Here is a 16,176-nt window from a genome sequence, read left to right as displayed (position 1 = left end):
TTATTTCACTTTATGAAATAACCTTGGCACCAAACTAACAGGGTTTATTATCACTGCATTTTTCCATTGGTTGTAAAAGCACAATTGCATTAAATTCTAGGAGATCAATTGACATCTGACAAATTATGATTGGATATATGTTCAATCTCACCACATTGGCAGTCATCAAGGGCCACCATATCCCACCCTCTCAATGTTCATTCCACTGTTTTCATTGGGATGACAATTAGATGGGTTGCTGATCCCTCCACTAAATCACTGCCCTCACACTGATGATGGAAATTGTCTCCTCTATTACAGGAAGTAGCTGCTCTGAATTACATGGCGCCTCAGGTAAAACTTATCATTCTTAGTGAGGAAGTTGTGTCACGTTGTCATTTACAGATGAATATAAAAGCAAAATACTGTGGAAGTTGGAAGAAACATACGGACTTGAAACGTTAACTCTGTATCTCTCTTCACAAATGCTGCCAGACCTGCTGTGCTTTTCCAGCATTTTCTGTTCTTGTGTCATTTACATATTATCTACCCCAGCTGAAAGGAATTTAAATACAGACCTAGTAATAGCTCTGCTGCAAAATAGCAGTCTTTGAATAGTTAATTGTTCTGATTTTCATCTTCAAGGTGAGTCAATTAAAAACTGGTGAACAATTAAAAGCTGGTGAAAATACTGTGTGGCATGGTGGCACAGTGGTTAGCACTGCTGCCTCACAGCTCCAGGGATCCGGGTTCCATTCCAGCCTTGGGTCACTGTCTGTGTGGTGTTTCATGTTTTCTCTATGCATGGCTTTCCTGCAGATGCTCCGGTTTTCTCCCATGGTCCAAAGATGTGCAAGTTCAGCGCATTGGCCAAGCTAAATTGCCCCTTAATGTCCCAAGGTGTGTAGATTAAGGGGATTAGCCAATGTGCAGGATTACAGGAATATGGAATGAAATAGGGCCTGGGTAAGATACTCTGTCGGAAAGCCAGTGTAGACTTGGTGGGCCAAATGGCCTTTTCTGCACTGTAGGGATTCTATAATTCTATGAAAATATGATGTACTTAATTCTCCTGTTTAAGTGCATATGTGTGACTGCTTAGATCACCAGTTGTAAACTTAGGTGGATTATGGTGGAAATGTGGGAAAAGTGCCTATCAGGGGAAAATTTAAAGAGTGAGGGAAAGTTAAAGGAGACTCACAGTAAGGGGGCAAAATACAGAGAACCATTGGTGAGTATTCAATCTAATAGCGGCCTTTGCAAAGGATGAGGAGATTACGAACATTATGAAGAGGCAAACCAAACTGAAGGCATGGATTCAATTATAAGGGTCTACTTTATCATTTTCACTCTAAACGCTGGGCGGACTTGAAACTGGGAGTGTTTCAGATCCGACTTTTAGACCCGTTCCCAGCTGCCCCCATATACATTCTGCCTGCTAAAATATCAGCAATTTTGAATTGTGCTGCAGAAGCCCGTGGGCAGGGTTTATCATGCCTGAAACCCTGCAGCTCCATTCAGAGCTTCCAAATGTGCATGCACAAAAAACAAAAATGATAGCATGCTGCTCCCCTGCCACATCCCTCCCGGGCTGGGTAATGCCTCCCCCTGGCTGCCACAGACATTTCTCCACCCCCACAACATTAGCTGCGGAGGCCACTCAATGAGAAAATGAAGCCATTGGTTCCCCAGAACCCACGAGCAATTCTCTCTTCTCTCCCCCAGCCCACCCCTGCAGCCTGAGCTCCTCCTCAAATGCCTCCGGTATGTCAGAGTTCCTGAGAATGAAGCTGTCATGCACGCTGCCAGGGTATCTCATGCAGACGTGCATAATGTTCATATTATGGTCACACACCAGTTGGACATTTTAGGAATGGAACCCCTTCCTGTTGACGAATCTTTGTGGATTCTGCAGCGGGGCCTTGTGGGTGACGTGGGTGCAGTCGTTGGCCCCTGTACATTAGGCATCCCTACAATGGCCACAACACCTGCAGGCCGGACATCCTCCTGGGCCTGATGTACTGCCCAACCCGGACATACAGGGATTTTGTGACCTGCTTGACACAGGTTTGCACTGCTGACTGGGAAACACCACATATATTTCTGCAAAGGGTCTGGAAGGAGCCAATAACATAAAAGCATAGAGCAGCTGTCAATTTGACAGCCACCGAGAGTGGATGCCCTCCCACTCCAAGGCCTCAGTTAGGGAGCTCATATTCCAGCAATTCCAACTCCTGGATCTTGTTGAAGTCATTAAAATATTGTGGTTATTTTACTGGACTAGTGATCCAGAAGCCTGGATGAGTGATCTCGAGATTTGAGCTCAAATCCAACCACAGTAACTAGGGAATTTGGAATTCTGTTAATTAGATAAAATCTAAGGGAATGATGAGCAGTCACTATCATGCTTGTATAGACTTGAAATGATCTTTCACCTGAAAGATGGTCCATAGTGCAGCACTTTCTGGAAATTAGAGCAGGCACTTCCATGCACAAATTGTAACGTGTTAAAAAAACTCCTTTGTCATAAGAACATAAGAACATAACTGCAGGGTGTTGAAATTTGCTGATGACACCAAGATTGGGGGAAAGGCAAATTGTGCGGAGGGTGTGGAGAGTCTGCAGAAGGATCTAGATAGGCTGGGCGAATGGGCCAGGAAATGGCAAATGGAATTTAATGTTGGCAAGTGCGAGGTGGTCCACTTTGGTAGGAAGAATGGTAGGAAGGACTATTACTTACGTGGCGAAAAACTGCAGCAGGCGACGGTGCAGAGGGACCTCGGGGTCCTTGTGCATGAGTCGCAAAAACCCAGCTTGCAGGTGCAGCAGGTGGTCAGGAAGGCGAATGGGATGCTGGCCTTCATAGCGAGGGGGATTGAATATAAAAGTAGGGAGGTCTTGCTGCAGCTGTATAGGGCATTGGTGAGGCCGCAGCTGGAGTACTGTGTGCAGTTTTGGGCGCCGCACCTGCGCAAGGATATTTTGGCCCTGGAGGGAGTGCAGAGGAGGTTTACTAGGCTGATACCGGAGTTGAGGGGATTGAGCTATGAGGAGAGGCTGAATAAACTAGGCTTGTACTCGTTAGAGTTTAGAAGAATGAGGGGAGATCTCATTGAGACGTATAAGATGATGAATGGGATGGATAGGATAGAGGTGGAGAGACTCTTCCCACTCAAAAAAGACAGTAGGACGAGGGGGCACAGCCTCAAGATAAAGGGGAGGCGGTTTAGAACGGAGTTGAGGAGGAACTTCTTCACTCAAAGGGTGGTGAACCTCTGGAATTCTCTGCCCGTTGAAGTGGTGGAGGCTGCCTCGCTAAATATTTTTAAGAAGCGGGTTGATGGGTTCTTGATAAGAGAGGGGATTAAGGGTTATGGGGAGAGGGCGGGAAAGTGGAACTGAGCCACAACAGATCAGCCATGATCTTATTGAATGGCGGGGCAGGCTCGAAGGGCTAGATGGCCTACTCCTGCTCCTATTTCTTATGTTCTTATGTTCTTATAAGAAATAGGAGCAGGAGTAGGCCATCTAGCCCTTCGAGCCTGCCCCGCCATTCAATAAGATCATGGCTGATCTGTCGTGGCTCAGTTCCACATTCCTGCCCTCTCCCCATAACCCTTAATCTAAGGAAAGTTCAAGCAAACCTGTCTATGTGAATGATCCCCCCCGCGACATCCTAGTCCACCCCTCCATCATCCTCCAACCCTTTTCACAGCATCTTCCCATGCAACCGCAGAAGGTGCAACACCTATTCATTTACCTCCTCCCTCCTCACTGTCCCAGGGCCCGAACACTCCTTTCAGATAGATAAAACTCAAGTTCCACATGAATGATGCACTTGGATGTTTTCTGTGGCAAAGCATGGTTCACATATAATGTGTAGCTGTGACAATTCACAAATATTAAAAAAAACTTGAGACACAACCTGTAGAGTAAACCAATGGTCTTTATTGTAAATCTGTGTGTCAAACATATTTGGAGAGACAGAAGGTACAACAATCCTTGACACAGTAGGCTGGATTTTAACTACATTTGTCTGGGGAGCTCCTGCTCAACCCCAGAGATCCAGTTCATTAAAACGTTACAAGACCTCAACAGGACTCTGGGCAACTTGTTGGGGTTTCCTTTTTGAATTCTTTTGCTTTTTTAATTTATTGTCACAAGTAGGCTTACGTTAACACTGCATTGAAGTTACTGTGAAAATCCTCAAGTGGTCACATGCCGGCGGCACTTGTTTGGGTACACTGAGGGAGACTTTAGCTTGACCAATGCATCCAACCAGCACGTTTTGATACCATAACATCATAGAATCCCTACAGTGCAGAAAGAGGCCATTTGGCCCATCAAGTCAGCACTGACTCACCGACACAGCATCCTACACAGGCACACCCCTCACTCCATATGTAGTAATTGTTGTAGGAAATATCGTAACCAATTTGCACACAGCAACTTCTCACAAACAGCAATGAAATTAGTGATCAGATCACCAGTTTGAGAAACGGTTGAAAGATAATTGTTAGCGAGGTACCCAGGAGAAGACCCATTCTTTTTTAAATAAAGAAACAGGATCATTCATGTCTCATCTGGAAAGTGATTGAATTCCACAAAATTCTCACACAAAAGTGAGATTTGGTGGGAAGTAATAGACAGATGTTGAAAACATGTACCTCTATCAAGGAATATGGGTCGGGGGAAGGGGAATTAGGATATTGAATTTGATAATCAACCGTGATCACAGTGAATGGTGGAGCAGGCTCGAAGGGACAAATGGCCTACTCCTGTTTCTAATTCCTATGTTTCTATGAGGGGCACAAGTAAATAGTGAATAGAATAATGGTCTTCATTGAGGAGACTATTAAAGAAAATGGAATAATAGTAGAAGCATTTACTTTGATATGCAATGCACAGAATGCTAGAGAATATCAGAGCAGAAGAATAAAAAGCTCCTGTTATGAGGCTCTCAAACTATCTTGTTCACTTTTGGTCACACTTTATGGCTTAAACATAGAAAAGCTTTTCTTCACATTCGAGAAAAAAGAAGGCTCCAAAGGGACATCACTGAAGTATATAAAGTATTAAATTCTATTTTTAAGGTAAATCCAAAATTTATTAGACAGAATGCTGAGAACATTCAGGTCAGGGATTATAAAGGTCAATCAGGAAACATTTCATTTCTGAAGGAGTGGCAAATATTTGAAATCCATCAAAGTAGGCCATTGTAAGCCATTCCGGCCTAACCCATCCATTAGAAACTGAAAGGATTGGGTGTAATGATGGGGTGTAAAATGAGAGCGTTAGGATGAACTTAGATCTTTGAAGGGTCTTTTTCTTATCCTTACATGCACCACAAACTATGGAATCACGTTCATTAGAAATTTAGGTTAATATTGTATGAGATGAACTAGAAATAGATTCTCTCACGTCGTATTACATCTCTCCGCTTTTCAAAACCGCTTGTTATAATCAGACTCGTGGCGTAATGGTAACTGGTTTTCTGAAAAAAGGTACTACATCACACCACTGAATTTGTGCTCTGACAACACTGCATAATAACTACTCCTAAAATCAACGCCACGTTATTTAGCCTAAGGCAAGTTCCATGGTTTAATAAAAACATTGTGAAGAGCTACAATCTTCTGAATAATATTTCAACAATCTATCATTAAGTGAAAATAGAATTTATGATTGGAAACTGGAATCCTGAATGGCAAACTTAGGAAGTAAAAGAACCCTTATTAACCTGTGACAATCAAAGTGAATTTGAAATTGAGTTTGCTTGGATATTGAAGGCTATTTTTTCGCTACTGAGACAGGTAGTGCAGATCAGAGAACAGTGTTTGTTCTAAGGGGGTATAGTGTAAGGTAGATAGAGTCAGGCCTGCAGACCCTGGAAGCAGTGTATAGGTGACCACAGGGGTTGGCGAGTGCCCAAAGAAGGCTGGCTCCCTGGGATTTCATCCCAGTTTAAAAATTGTTAGGTTCTCTAGCCCTCATATCCCCTCACTTCCCACCAAAGCCCATGTTCCCTCACAGTTCCCATGCCATCTCTGTGACAACTTATAGCCCCCACCAATTCTCATGCCCCCTCATAGCTCCCATGCCAACTCCATTGCCATTCACCAGGTTTTCCACCATGGGCTGACTTCAGGAGCCATGTGGAGAAGAAAAAAAACACTTTTTAGTTTAGTTTATTTATTAATTTCACAAGTAGGCTTACATTAACACTGCAATTAAGTTACTGTGAAAATCCCCATACTCCAGCACCTGTTTGGTACACTGAGGGAGAATTTAGCATGGCCAATGCACCTAACCAGCATGTCTTTCAGACTGTGGGAGGAAATCGGAGCACCCGGAGGAAACACACGCATACATTGGGAAAACGTGCGGACTTCACACAGACAGTGACCTAAGCTGGGAATCGAACCTGGGTCCCGACCCTTCTAACAATCTAAGACAACTTTTATTTATATACTTGATGATGAAAATGTCCCATTCATGAAACCCATTCAAAGATTTTAAATTTCCTCAGGCAGTCAATTTCGTATAAAACAAACAAACTTCTATTCAGACCCTACATAAAAGACAGCTAATCCTTTAATACCATCTTTATGCAGTCAATTAAGCTAAGAATTTAGAACTCCCTGCTGAGATGGTTGTAGCTTTTGAAACTCAGCAGAACATTCATGATTACTTATTAATAGACCTTGGGAAAATATGAACAAAGAGCTCTTTGAAACTGCACCAAAAGGTGTTAATGTTTTTTCTAACCTACACCAGTTGGGCTATCAAGCAAAGCAGTCCAGCAGAGGGGTTTTTTTTAAACCTCTAATTGCAATTTATTTTTTCAAGCTTAAAGATCAGGGGATTAAATTTAAGATCATGACACTTAAAAGCTGCCATTCAGCGTATCTAGGTCTACTCCATCAATTTGTGCTTCCCACACTGCTGGTTAAGACACTTTAGGTCTCAGAAATTTTGGACTCAGTGCTAAGTTGAAATGGTCCTACTGAGTTTAGGTTCCCCACTGTATGACTCACTCCCCACCCCCTTCTTCCTGCTTGCAAAAAATGGGAACTTCTGGAAATTAGGCAAGATTAGGCAGACTCGATGGACTGAAGGGCCTCTTTCTGCACTGTAGGTTTCTATGTTCTATTTCCACACCTAAGTCATGTTCACCATTTTTAACAGTCTGCGGAGACTTCCCAAATCTGAGGAAAATTTAGACCTGAGAGTTTTGTCCTCTCTCATCCAGACATTGATTATCAAATATGCATGCGGAGATTCTCATAGCTGGGTGGAGGGGTCGTGTAGGTAGCAGATGTCAGAGAACCTGCCACCATCTCTTCCTGATTCAAAATCTGAGTCGGCGCTCTCTGTGATAGTGCACTATCGGACAAACTGCGTTTACAAGGTGCCAGTCGAACTCTGCCAACATTTGTTAGCATTTCATACGATGGTGGAAGATCTGAGTCTCTGGCTGGTAGTGGAATCAGAAGATTGCTGGATGGTACCATCACCACTGGTCTGCAGCTGAGAGCCTCATTGTATGATGGAACTCGAAAGTTGTCAGGACTAATAGAAAAGAGAAACACCAACAAATGTTAAAGATTAAATTGAGTTTTCACCACAAAGATTTTGATGGTCATTTGCTGTTACTGGAATTGAAGTGATGATGCTAGTAAATGATACAGTTTACAACATTTTACATTCATAATCTGTGGTGGTCTAAGTGTGGACAGTCTGTGAGCATTTTAGTAAAGACAGTATATGAAGATAGGTCACACATAGGGTGGCATGGTGACACAGTGGTTAGCACTGCTGCCTCACAATGCTAGGGGCCCAGGTTCAGTTTCTAGCTTGGATCACTGACTGTGCAGAGTCTGCATGTCCTCTCCGTGTCTGGGTGGGTTTCCTCTGGGTGCTCCGGTTTCCTCCCGCAGTCCAAATGTCAGGCTGGTTAGGTGCATTGGCCATGCTAAATTCTCCCTCAGTGTACTCAAACAGGTGTTGGAATGTTGCGACTAGGGGATTTTCAGAGTAATTTCATTGCAGTGTTAATGTAAACCTACTTGTGACACGAATAAATAAACTGGAACATCAGTTGTGATTAACATTGAATGGAACAAAAGGATCAAGGGCTAAATCACCTACTCATTTTCCTATGTTCCCATGTATATAAATGTGGGACTTCGTGTGGATGTGTTGGTGAGGGTGGTTTTGGATGTGAGGATGACATTGTGCAGGCATGTTGGTCTGCATAGTTTATGAGTATGTGCATGTGAAAGATGTTTATATGTGTCCAGTTCAGGGTGTTATGTGTCTGCTATTGATGCTTCTGCTTTAATAATTGGAGTTCAAATTACTATTTTCACTGCACATTTGACTGTATTTTGCCTTTTTAAATTTTATAATGCCAATCTGAACCTATTCAAAATGAATAAGTTCCCACCTATAACGAAAAAAGAAAATGCTGGAAAATCTCAGCAGGTCTGGCAGCATCTGTAAGGAGAGAAAACAGCTAGTGTTTCAAGTCCAGATGACCCTTTGTCAAAGCTCTTGTCTGCACCAACTCTCCAACGGAACATCCTACCGAGGCCCTATCCCTGTAACCCCACATATTTACCCTGCTAATCGCCCTAACCTACACATCTTGGGACACTAAAGAGTAATTTAGCATTGCCAATTGATCTAAACTGCATACTTTTGGATGTGGGAGTTAGCCCAGAGGAAACATACACAGACACGAAGAAAGCATGCAAACTTCACACAGACAGTCACCCAAGACTGGAATCGAACCCAGATCCCTAGCTTTGACAAAGAGTCATCTGTACTCAAAACATCAGCCCTTTTCTCTCCTTACAGATGCTGCCAGACCTGCTGAGATTTTCCAGCATTTTCACTTTTGGTTTCAGATACCAGCATCCGCAGTAATTTGCTTTTATCCAGATTCCTACCTGTGTTAGTATTGGGAAACCAATATAATGCCATTTTTATTATCAAAGCAGACTGGCAATTCTTCAGCATTAACACGTAGGTGCCTAATGATCTTGCTGAAAACTGTGGGCCAAAATGGAAAAAAAGTGAGCATGCCCTAGTATCTCATGTCTGTCAGTATCCAAGGCATGCTTACTATTCACCATTATAGAAAATCTCACTGGTGTCTGACTATTTTGACTTTTTGGGGACATTTAAAATCCATAGAATTATAGAATCCCTACAGTACAGAAGGAGGCCATTCAGCCCATCAAGTCTGCATGGACTCTCCATCAGGGCATCTTACTCATGCTCTATCCCTGTAATCCCGCATACTTACCCTGCCAATCGCCCTAATCTACATATCCTGGGACACCAGAGGGCAATTTAGCATGACCAATCTGTCTAACACACACATCTTTGGACTGTGGGAGTTAACCGGAGGACCCAGAGGAAACCCATGCAGACACGAAAGGAACATGCGAACTCCACACAGGCAAGACTGCAATTGAACCCAGATCCCTGGTGCTGTGTTCTCACAACTCCTCAAAAAATAACCCAAACATTTCTTCACTTTTGAAATTATCTGCCATTTTCTGAACATGAGCAGTTATCCAATAGAAACCCCCCAAAAAGGCAAGTAAAGAGACATTAGGGATGGGACTTTACGACCTTGCTCGAGCAAGACCGGAAATTTCCGCACAGCGTCAATGGACATTTCTGCTCCGATTCTGTGGTGGTAGAATTCTGGAGTATAGCTCAAAGTATTATTTCTGTATAAGTGTCCATGGGGTGGAAAACAGTATCTCCCGTACCATGGCCATGAATCCAATTGGGATTCAGTGTATTGGACCTAGTTGCTGTTTGTCTTACCTTTGCCGATACTTTGCTCTCCATTCCATGGTGTTAAAATAAACTGTTGTTCTACTCCAATGCCTGTAACCCCTGGACATTTGCCGATTTACCTTTGCAGACCAGAGCAGGCCAAAAAAAAGCAAGAATCCTCCAATCAGGCAGAACAAAATACTGACTGATCTCAGCATGGGGTTTAACGAAGTTTGCTGGATAGCTGCCACCACTTCCTCATCGGGTGGTGCTGTTGGACTTTCTGTGAGATCTGGCTGTTCATCGTTCCACCACACGAAACAAATGGCGCCAGATACGAGAAGCACAGCCCCTCCAATGGTGACTCCGTTGCGCATGCGGGCGTATGCCATGTATGTTGGTCACAAAGCTCAAAGCTAAATGGAACCAGAACTCCAGCTTGCAACAAATTAGTTTCCTCGAAGGTTCTGGATCAGTCTGTCGAAGAATTCATTGCTGCAATGCCGAGGCAGATTAATCAGTCAGAAACCCAGATTTCATAAGGTGATATCAAATCAAATAATTGGATTCCACTTGATAACATTATTAGAAATGGCCTTAAAATATAAAAAGGATAGAAGTTAGGAAAGGCCATTTGAAACCACACTGAAAAGATCCCCAGCACTATTTGAAAGGAGAGGAAGAAAGTTATCCAGAGGGCACTGACCAGTTATTTCTTCATCAACATCACACTAATGGATTATCATTTGTGTAAACTTGCTGTGTGGTAAGATATTACAACAGTGACTAATGGCTGGATCTAATGCAGCCTGCTCATGGCGGGATGGCAGTTGAACTCATTATTGAGTGACTTGACCCTAGTTATCCCTCAGCCTGACTGGAATTTCATGGTGGCTCAGAGATAAATGCTAGTGGCATGGCTTTTCTGTGCCTTCCAAAAATCACTCAGTAAACTCTGGGTCAGACTATTAGTGAATAACAGCAGTCTGCCATTAGTAGAGCTTCAGCTACACGTGGAGCTGTTTCTTCCTTTCAGATGAGCACAGTGAGTAACCAGGGCAGGTCTGCAAAGAAGAAGGTTGATTCATCAACTTGTGCCATTATATCAGTCTAGGTATCTTCCTTGGAAACCCAGGTTACTGTAATCTATGCACTGGACTTCAGAGTGTTCTCTACAATGACCTCAACGAGACCTATCAGGTTTGCTTCTTGGAATATGAGCTCCCTGATTGAGGTAACAATTGCCTGCCTAACCAGGGCGTCTCACCTGAATATATATTGAGTGTCAGGACTATTGACACTCCGGATTCTGACTTTGTACCTGAAGCAGCCTTGGGAATGAAGATAAATTTGTAAATAAAGGAAATCTGGTGAAGGGACACCAGCCTCTTAGGAGTTCTTTCACCTCCTAGATGCATTACCTTACAGAAGAACTGGGACAAATGAGATCAGACATATTCCAGTGCTGCCAATCCATGACTGACATTGTTAGATCAGTTCTCATATTGGTCATGGTATTAAGGCCATGCTGAGGGGGTGTGGCAGGGTCTTTGATAATGGAAGTTGCACACTCTCTAGTCTGCACTACCACCTTTAATTCCATCTACTCAATCCATTGACTCTATCGAGCTCAAAATCATCCTCCAATAGCACCCAAAAAACTTGGAAAGAGGCTTTGATTCCTCGGATTATGACACTGTCATTTCTTCTCCGACATCTCTCCACCATTATCAAGGTTGTAGAGAATCTTGTAATGTTAACCATCAACACACGCTCAATGAAAAAAGAAATCTTGAAGGGGGTGGGGCCAGGATGCTGAAATTTGACATAGTTGATAGCACAAAGTGAGTGACTTTCTTTTTTCTATATTCTTTCATGGGCTGTGGATGTCACTGGTAAAGCCAGCATTTGTTGTCCATCTCTAATTGCCCTTGAATGGAACATTTCAGAGGGCACTTCAGACTCAACCTCATTATTGTGGGTCTGGAGTCACATGTAGGGCAGTCCAGTTCAGGAGAGCAAATTTTCTTCCCTAAAGGATATTAGTGAACCAGATGGGTTTTTACAACAATGCTGACTTTGTGGTCACAATTACTGAGGCTAGCTTAACATTAAAGATTTATTAATTAAGTTGAATTTCAAGCAACTGCCATGATAACCCATGCCATTAGGCTGGGCTTTTGGATTACTAGTCCAGTGATATCAATATTTAAGTTTATTTATTAGTGCCACAAGTCGGCTTATAGTAACTACTGTGAAAATCTCCACACTCCGGCGCCTGTTCGGGTACACTGAGGGAGAATTTAGCGTGGCCAATGCATGTGACCACCACGTCTTTCTGACCGTGCAAGGAAACCAGAACACCTGGAGGAAACCCACCCAGGCACGGGGAGAATGTGCAGACTCCGCACAGACAGCCAAGCCGGGAATGGGACCCAGATCCCTGGCACTGTGAGACAGCAGTGCTAACCAATGTGCCACTACGCCGCCCACTTTAACATCATCTCTTCCACAGAGTCAACAAACTGTCCCCCTGTTTCACATTTTACTTGACACTCTCTTTCATCAAAGTATTAGTGCATCCAAATCGTGGAAAAGTATGGCTAAAAAGAGGAAAGAACAGCAAGCAAACAGAAGCGTGAAAAGAAATGAAAACAGAGTGAAGTGGAAATAACTGGTATTGGAGCAAATAACCAGAAGGGAAAAATGAAAGAAACTAAAACTGGAAGGAAAAAGTGAATGAATGATATCAACAGAATAAATCCATGAATGCAAAGAAAGAACGGTTGAGGAAAAATGCATAGCCTCACCCAAAGTCATTGAGGAGCATAGTTCCAGCATGTTATTGGTATAAATACTTGCTCATGTTGTTATATTAAACATGTGACGGTTTCCTTTTGTGTATAACACAATACTAACAGGAAATTAAACATGAAAGCTGGCGTTATCGAGAATTTAATTCTGTCCTTCATTCTTCCTTCCAGTTGCAGAGTTTTACCAAATTATCCGGATGTTAATCATTCTAATAGTTATTCTTATTCCGAAAAAGAATTTGAAATAAACATCTCTTGTCACACAGAACATGGAAAAGGATAACTACGAGGAAATATTGCAACTTGAGAAAGGTTATATTGGCACTGGAGGGGATGCAGAGGACGTTCACTGGTTTCATTCCGGAGTTGAGAGAGTTGGCTAATGAGGAAAGACTGAGTAGACTGGGGTTACACTCATTGGAATTCAAAAGAATGAGGGGAGATCTTGTAGAAACATATAAGATTATGAAGGGAATGGATAAGATAGAAGAAGGAAGGTTGTTTCCACTGGTGTGTGAAACTAGAACTAGGGGGCATGGCCTCAAAATAAAGGGGACCAGGTTTAGGACTGAGTTGAGGAGGAACTTCTTCATACAAAGGGTTGTGAATCTGTGGAATTCCCTGCCCAGTGAAGCCGCTGAGGCTACCTCAACGAATGCTTTTAAGGCAAGGATAGATACATTTTTGAACAGTAAAGGAATTAAGGGTTATGGTGAGTGGGCGAGTAACTGGAGCTGAGTCCATGAAAAGATCAGCCGTGATCTTATTGAATGGCAGAGCAGACTCCAGGGGCCAAATGGCCTACTCCTGCTCCTAGTTCTTATGTTCTCATGTTCTTATAACTCAAAATGTGTTCCACCAGCATGTAAGAAAGTTAGGAAGCAGCTTTAATTTGAGACACAGCATAGTGTGCCATGTCTCAGTAATGTGTCATAGAATTACACAATATAAGTCCGTACCCATCATTTTATGTATGAGATTGGTTGAGCTAATTTAAACATTCTGTTACCCACTAGTACTGGTGGGAGATCAGATATTTCCTCACAGTTAGAGAGAAGAGGAGGAACAATCTAGGATCCAGGTGCCCTTAGCTACTTTTATGCAGCCCACATTTGATGGTTATAAAGAGAAGTTGGTAGGGAAATCATAGTAGGGTCCCAGAATCCAGCAAATGTTCATAACCAGGGAATGTTTATTGACCATAATTTTCAGGGAAAGAAATGGGAAATTAAAGTACAATTCCATCCAGCTTGAAATTCACAGCTGCATCAAACTCAATCTCCACCATAGACAAACCAATAAATCCAATTCTTCATTTTGCTAAATGAAGGAGGCAGTGGCATAGTCACTGGATTAGTACGCTAAAGACCCAGGGTAATGCACTGGGGACCTGGGTTTGAATCCCATCATAGCAGGTAGTGAAATTTGAAGTCAATAAAAATCTGGAATTAAAAATCCAACAATGACCATGAAAAATTGTCAATTGCCATTAAAACCCATCTGATTTACTAATGTCCTTTAGGGAAGGAAATCTTCCTTCTTTACCTGGTCTGGCCTACATCTTATACTAGAACCACAGCAATGTGGTTGACTCTTAAATGCCCTCAGGGATTGACAATGAATGCTGGTCCAGCCAGCAATGCCCACATCCCATGAACGAACATAAAAAAAATTAGGATGGCAGCCACTACCTTTTGAGATAGTAGTGAGATTATTATTATACAGGCAACATTTCAAGATGAATTCTGCTATCAAAACACATTCTGGAGATTAAATAGATGTCAAAGTAACATAAAATTCTCTTACAAGCTGACCAGGGATAGTATAAATGTATTACTAACCGAGCAAATTACCAGAGATTTGACTCTTAAATAGATCACCAGCTGGCAGTAGCCTAAGTGTAAAACAGCTCAATTAATTTTTAAAGACCTACTTTTGCTTCAAGTCACGCTGACAGGAATTAAGAATGATGGCATTAATTACTGTGTTTTTTGTTATTTGAAAGTCTTGGGGCTTGATTTGGATAAGCCATGTGTTTTTCAAAATTCTACCTGCAACGCAAATTAAATGCCAAACTATCCAGTGTTTCATTATTTCCTAAGCTGTTGTTTTCCTCTTTAAGGTATATATGGCCACAATATGCCATATGACCAATGGCTTCTTACAACCAACCCCACCTCTGGGATAAAAGCTCTGGAAAATTCCTCACTGATTCCTGCAGGCAATCAAAACTTTTCCAGGACATCTCATGGACCATGTATTCATTAACTGTTGTGCCTTCCATCTTCCATCTGGTGTAATCTTTGGCCCAGCCCTTTTGTAAAGGATTGTATCTTTTATATTTCCCATCCATTGCCTCTTCCCCTCATACTGTGTTACATTTTGCAGTTAGCATGACAAACAGTATCCCTGCTCTCAGAAGACTGTTAATGTTTTGATCCAGGTTTTGGTGTGTGAGAAACCGATCCATTTTGGCTTTCTCTTCAGGTTTTTCTGGAGTGCCCCAGGGATCTGTTCTAGGACCCTTGCTGTTTGTCATTTTCATAAATGACCTAGATGAGGAAGTGGAGGGATGGGTAAGTTCGCTGATGACACGAAGGTCGGTGGTGTTGTGGATGGTCTGGAAGGATGTCAAAAGTTGCAGCAGGACATAAATAGGATGCAGGACTGGGCGGAGAAGTGGCAGATGGACTTCAACGCGGATAAATATGTAGTCGTCCATTTTGGCAGAACCAACGGAATGAACGAGTACACTATCAAGGGCAGGAGTCTTAGTAGTGTTGAAGAGCAGAAGGATCTTGGGGTCCGGGTCCACAGGACTCTTAAATCGGCCTCGCAGGTGGAGGATGTGGTCAAGAAGGCGTATGGTGTACTGGCCTTCATTAATCGAGGGATTGAGTTTAGGAATCGGGAGGTAATGCTGCAACTTTATAAGACCCTTGTCAGGCCTCACTTGGAGTACTGTGCGCAGTTCTGGTTGCCTCACTATAGGAAAGACGTAGAAGCTATTGAAAGGGTACAGAGGAGATTTACAAGGATGTTGCCTGGACTGGGAGGCATGCCTTATGAAGTTAGGTTGAGGGAGCTGGGACTCTTTTCCCTGGAGAGATGAAGGTTGAGAGGCGACCTGATAGAAGTTTATAAAATGTTGAGAGGAATAGATAGGGTGGATTCTCAGAGGCTATTTCCCCGGGTTGAAATGGTCGCTACGAGAGGACACAGATTTAAGGTGCGGGGAGGAAAGTACAGAAGTGATGTTAGGGGTAAGTTTTTCACTCAGAGGGTGGTGAGTGAATGGAATCGCCTGCTGTCAGTGGTGGTGGAGGCGAACTCGCTGGGGTCTTTTAAAAGACTTCTGGATGAGTATATGAGGTTTAATGGGATTGGGGGTTATAGATAGGTCTATAGATTGGTAGGTGTTGATGTGATCGGCGCAACTCGTGGGCCGAAGGGCCTGTTTGTGCTGTAGTGTTCTATGTTCTTCCCATCATTTTAAAAAGTGGACAGCACAATGGTTAGCACTGCTGCCTCACAGTGCCAGGGGCCCAGGCTCGATTCCTGACTTGGGTCACTGTCTGTGCGGAGT

At 42.9% G+C, this 16,176-nt stretch overlaps 1 protein-coding gene across 1 annotated transcript; it reads right to left on the bottom strand.

The window, feature by feature from the left end:
• Window positions 1-7,241: 7,241 nt before the first annotated feature.
• On the bottom strand, window positions 7,242-10,169 carry LOC145348331 (transmembrane protein 61-like). The gene is made up of 3 exons (XM_080196536.1): window positions 9,826-10,169; window positions 8,854-8,856; window positions 7,242-7,551 (listed from the first exon to the last, which is right to left on the bottom strand). The coding sequence occupies exons 1-3, from the start codon at window positions 10,167-10,169 to the stop codon at window positions 7,242-7,244; spliced, it is 657 nt and encodes a 218-aa protein (XP_080052662.1).
• Window positions 10,170-16,176: the final 6,007 nt, after the last annotated feature.

This window comes from Carcharhinus amblyrhynchos, chromosome 9, assembly GCF_965287045.1.
Source record: "Carcharhinus amblyrhynchos chromosome 9, sCarAmb.v2.hapA, whole genome shotgun sequence".
NCBI lineage: Eukaryota > Metazoa > Chordata > Chondrichthyes > Carcharhiniformes > Carcharhinidae > Carcharhinus > Carcharhinus amblyrhynchos.
Note: the sequence above shows the minus strand (reverse complement) of the source record. Positions and strands in the feature narration are given on the sequence as shown.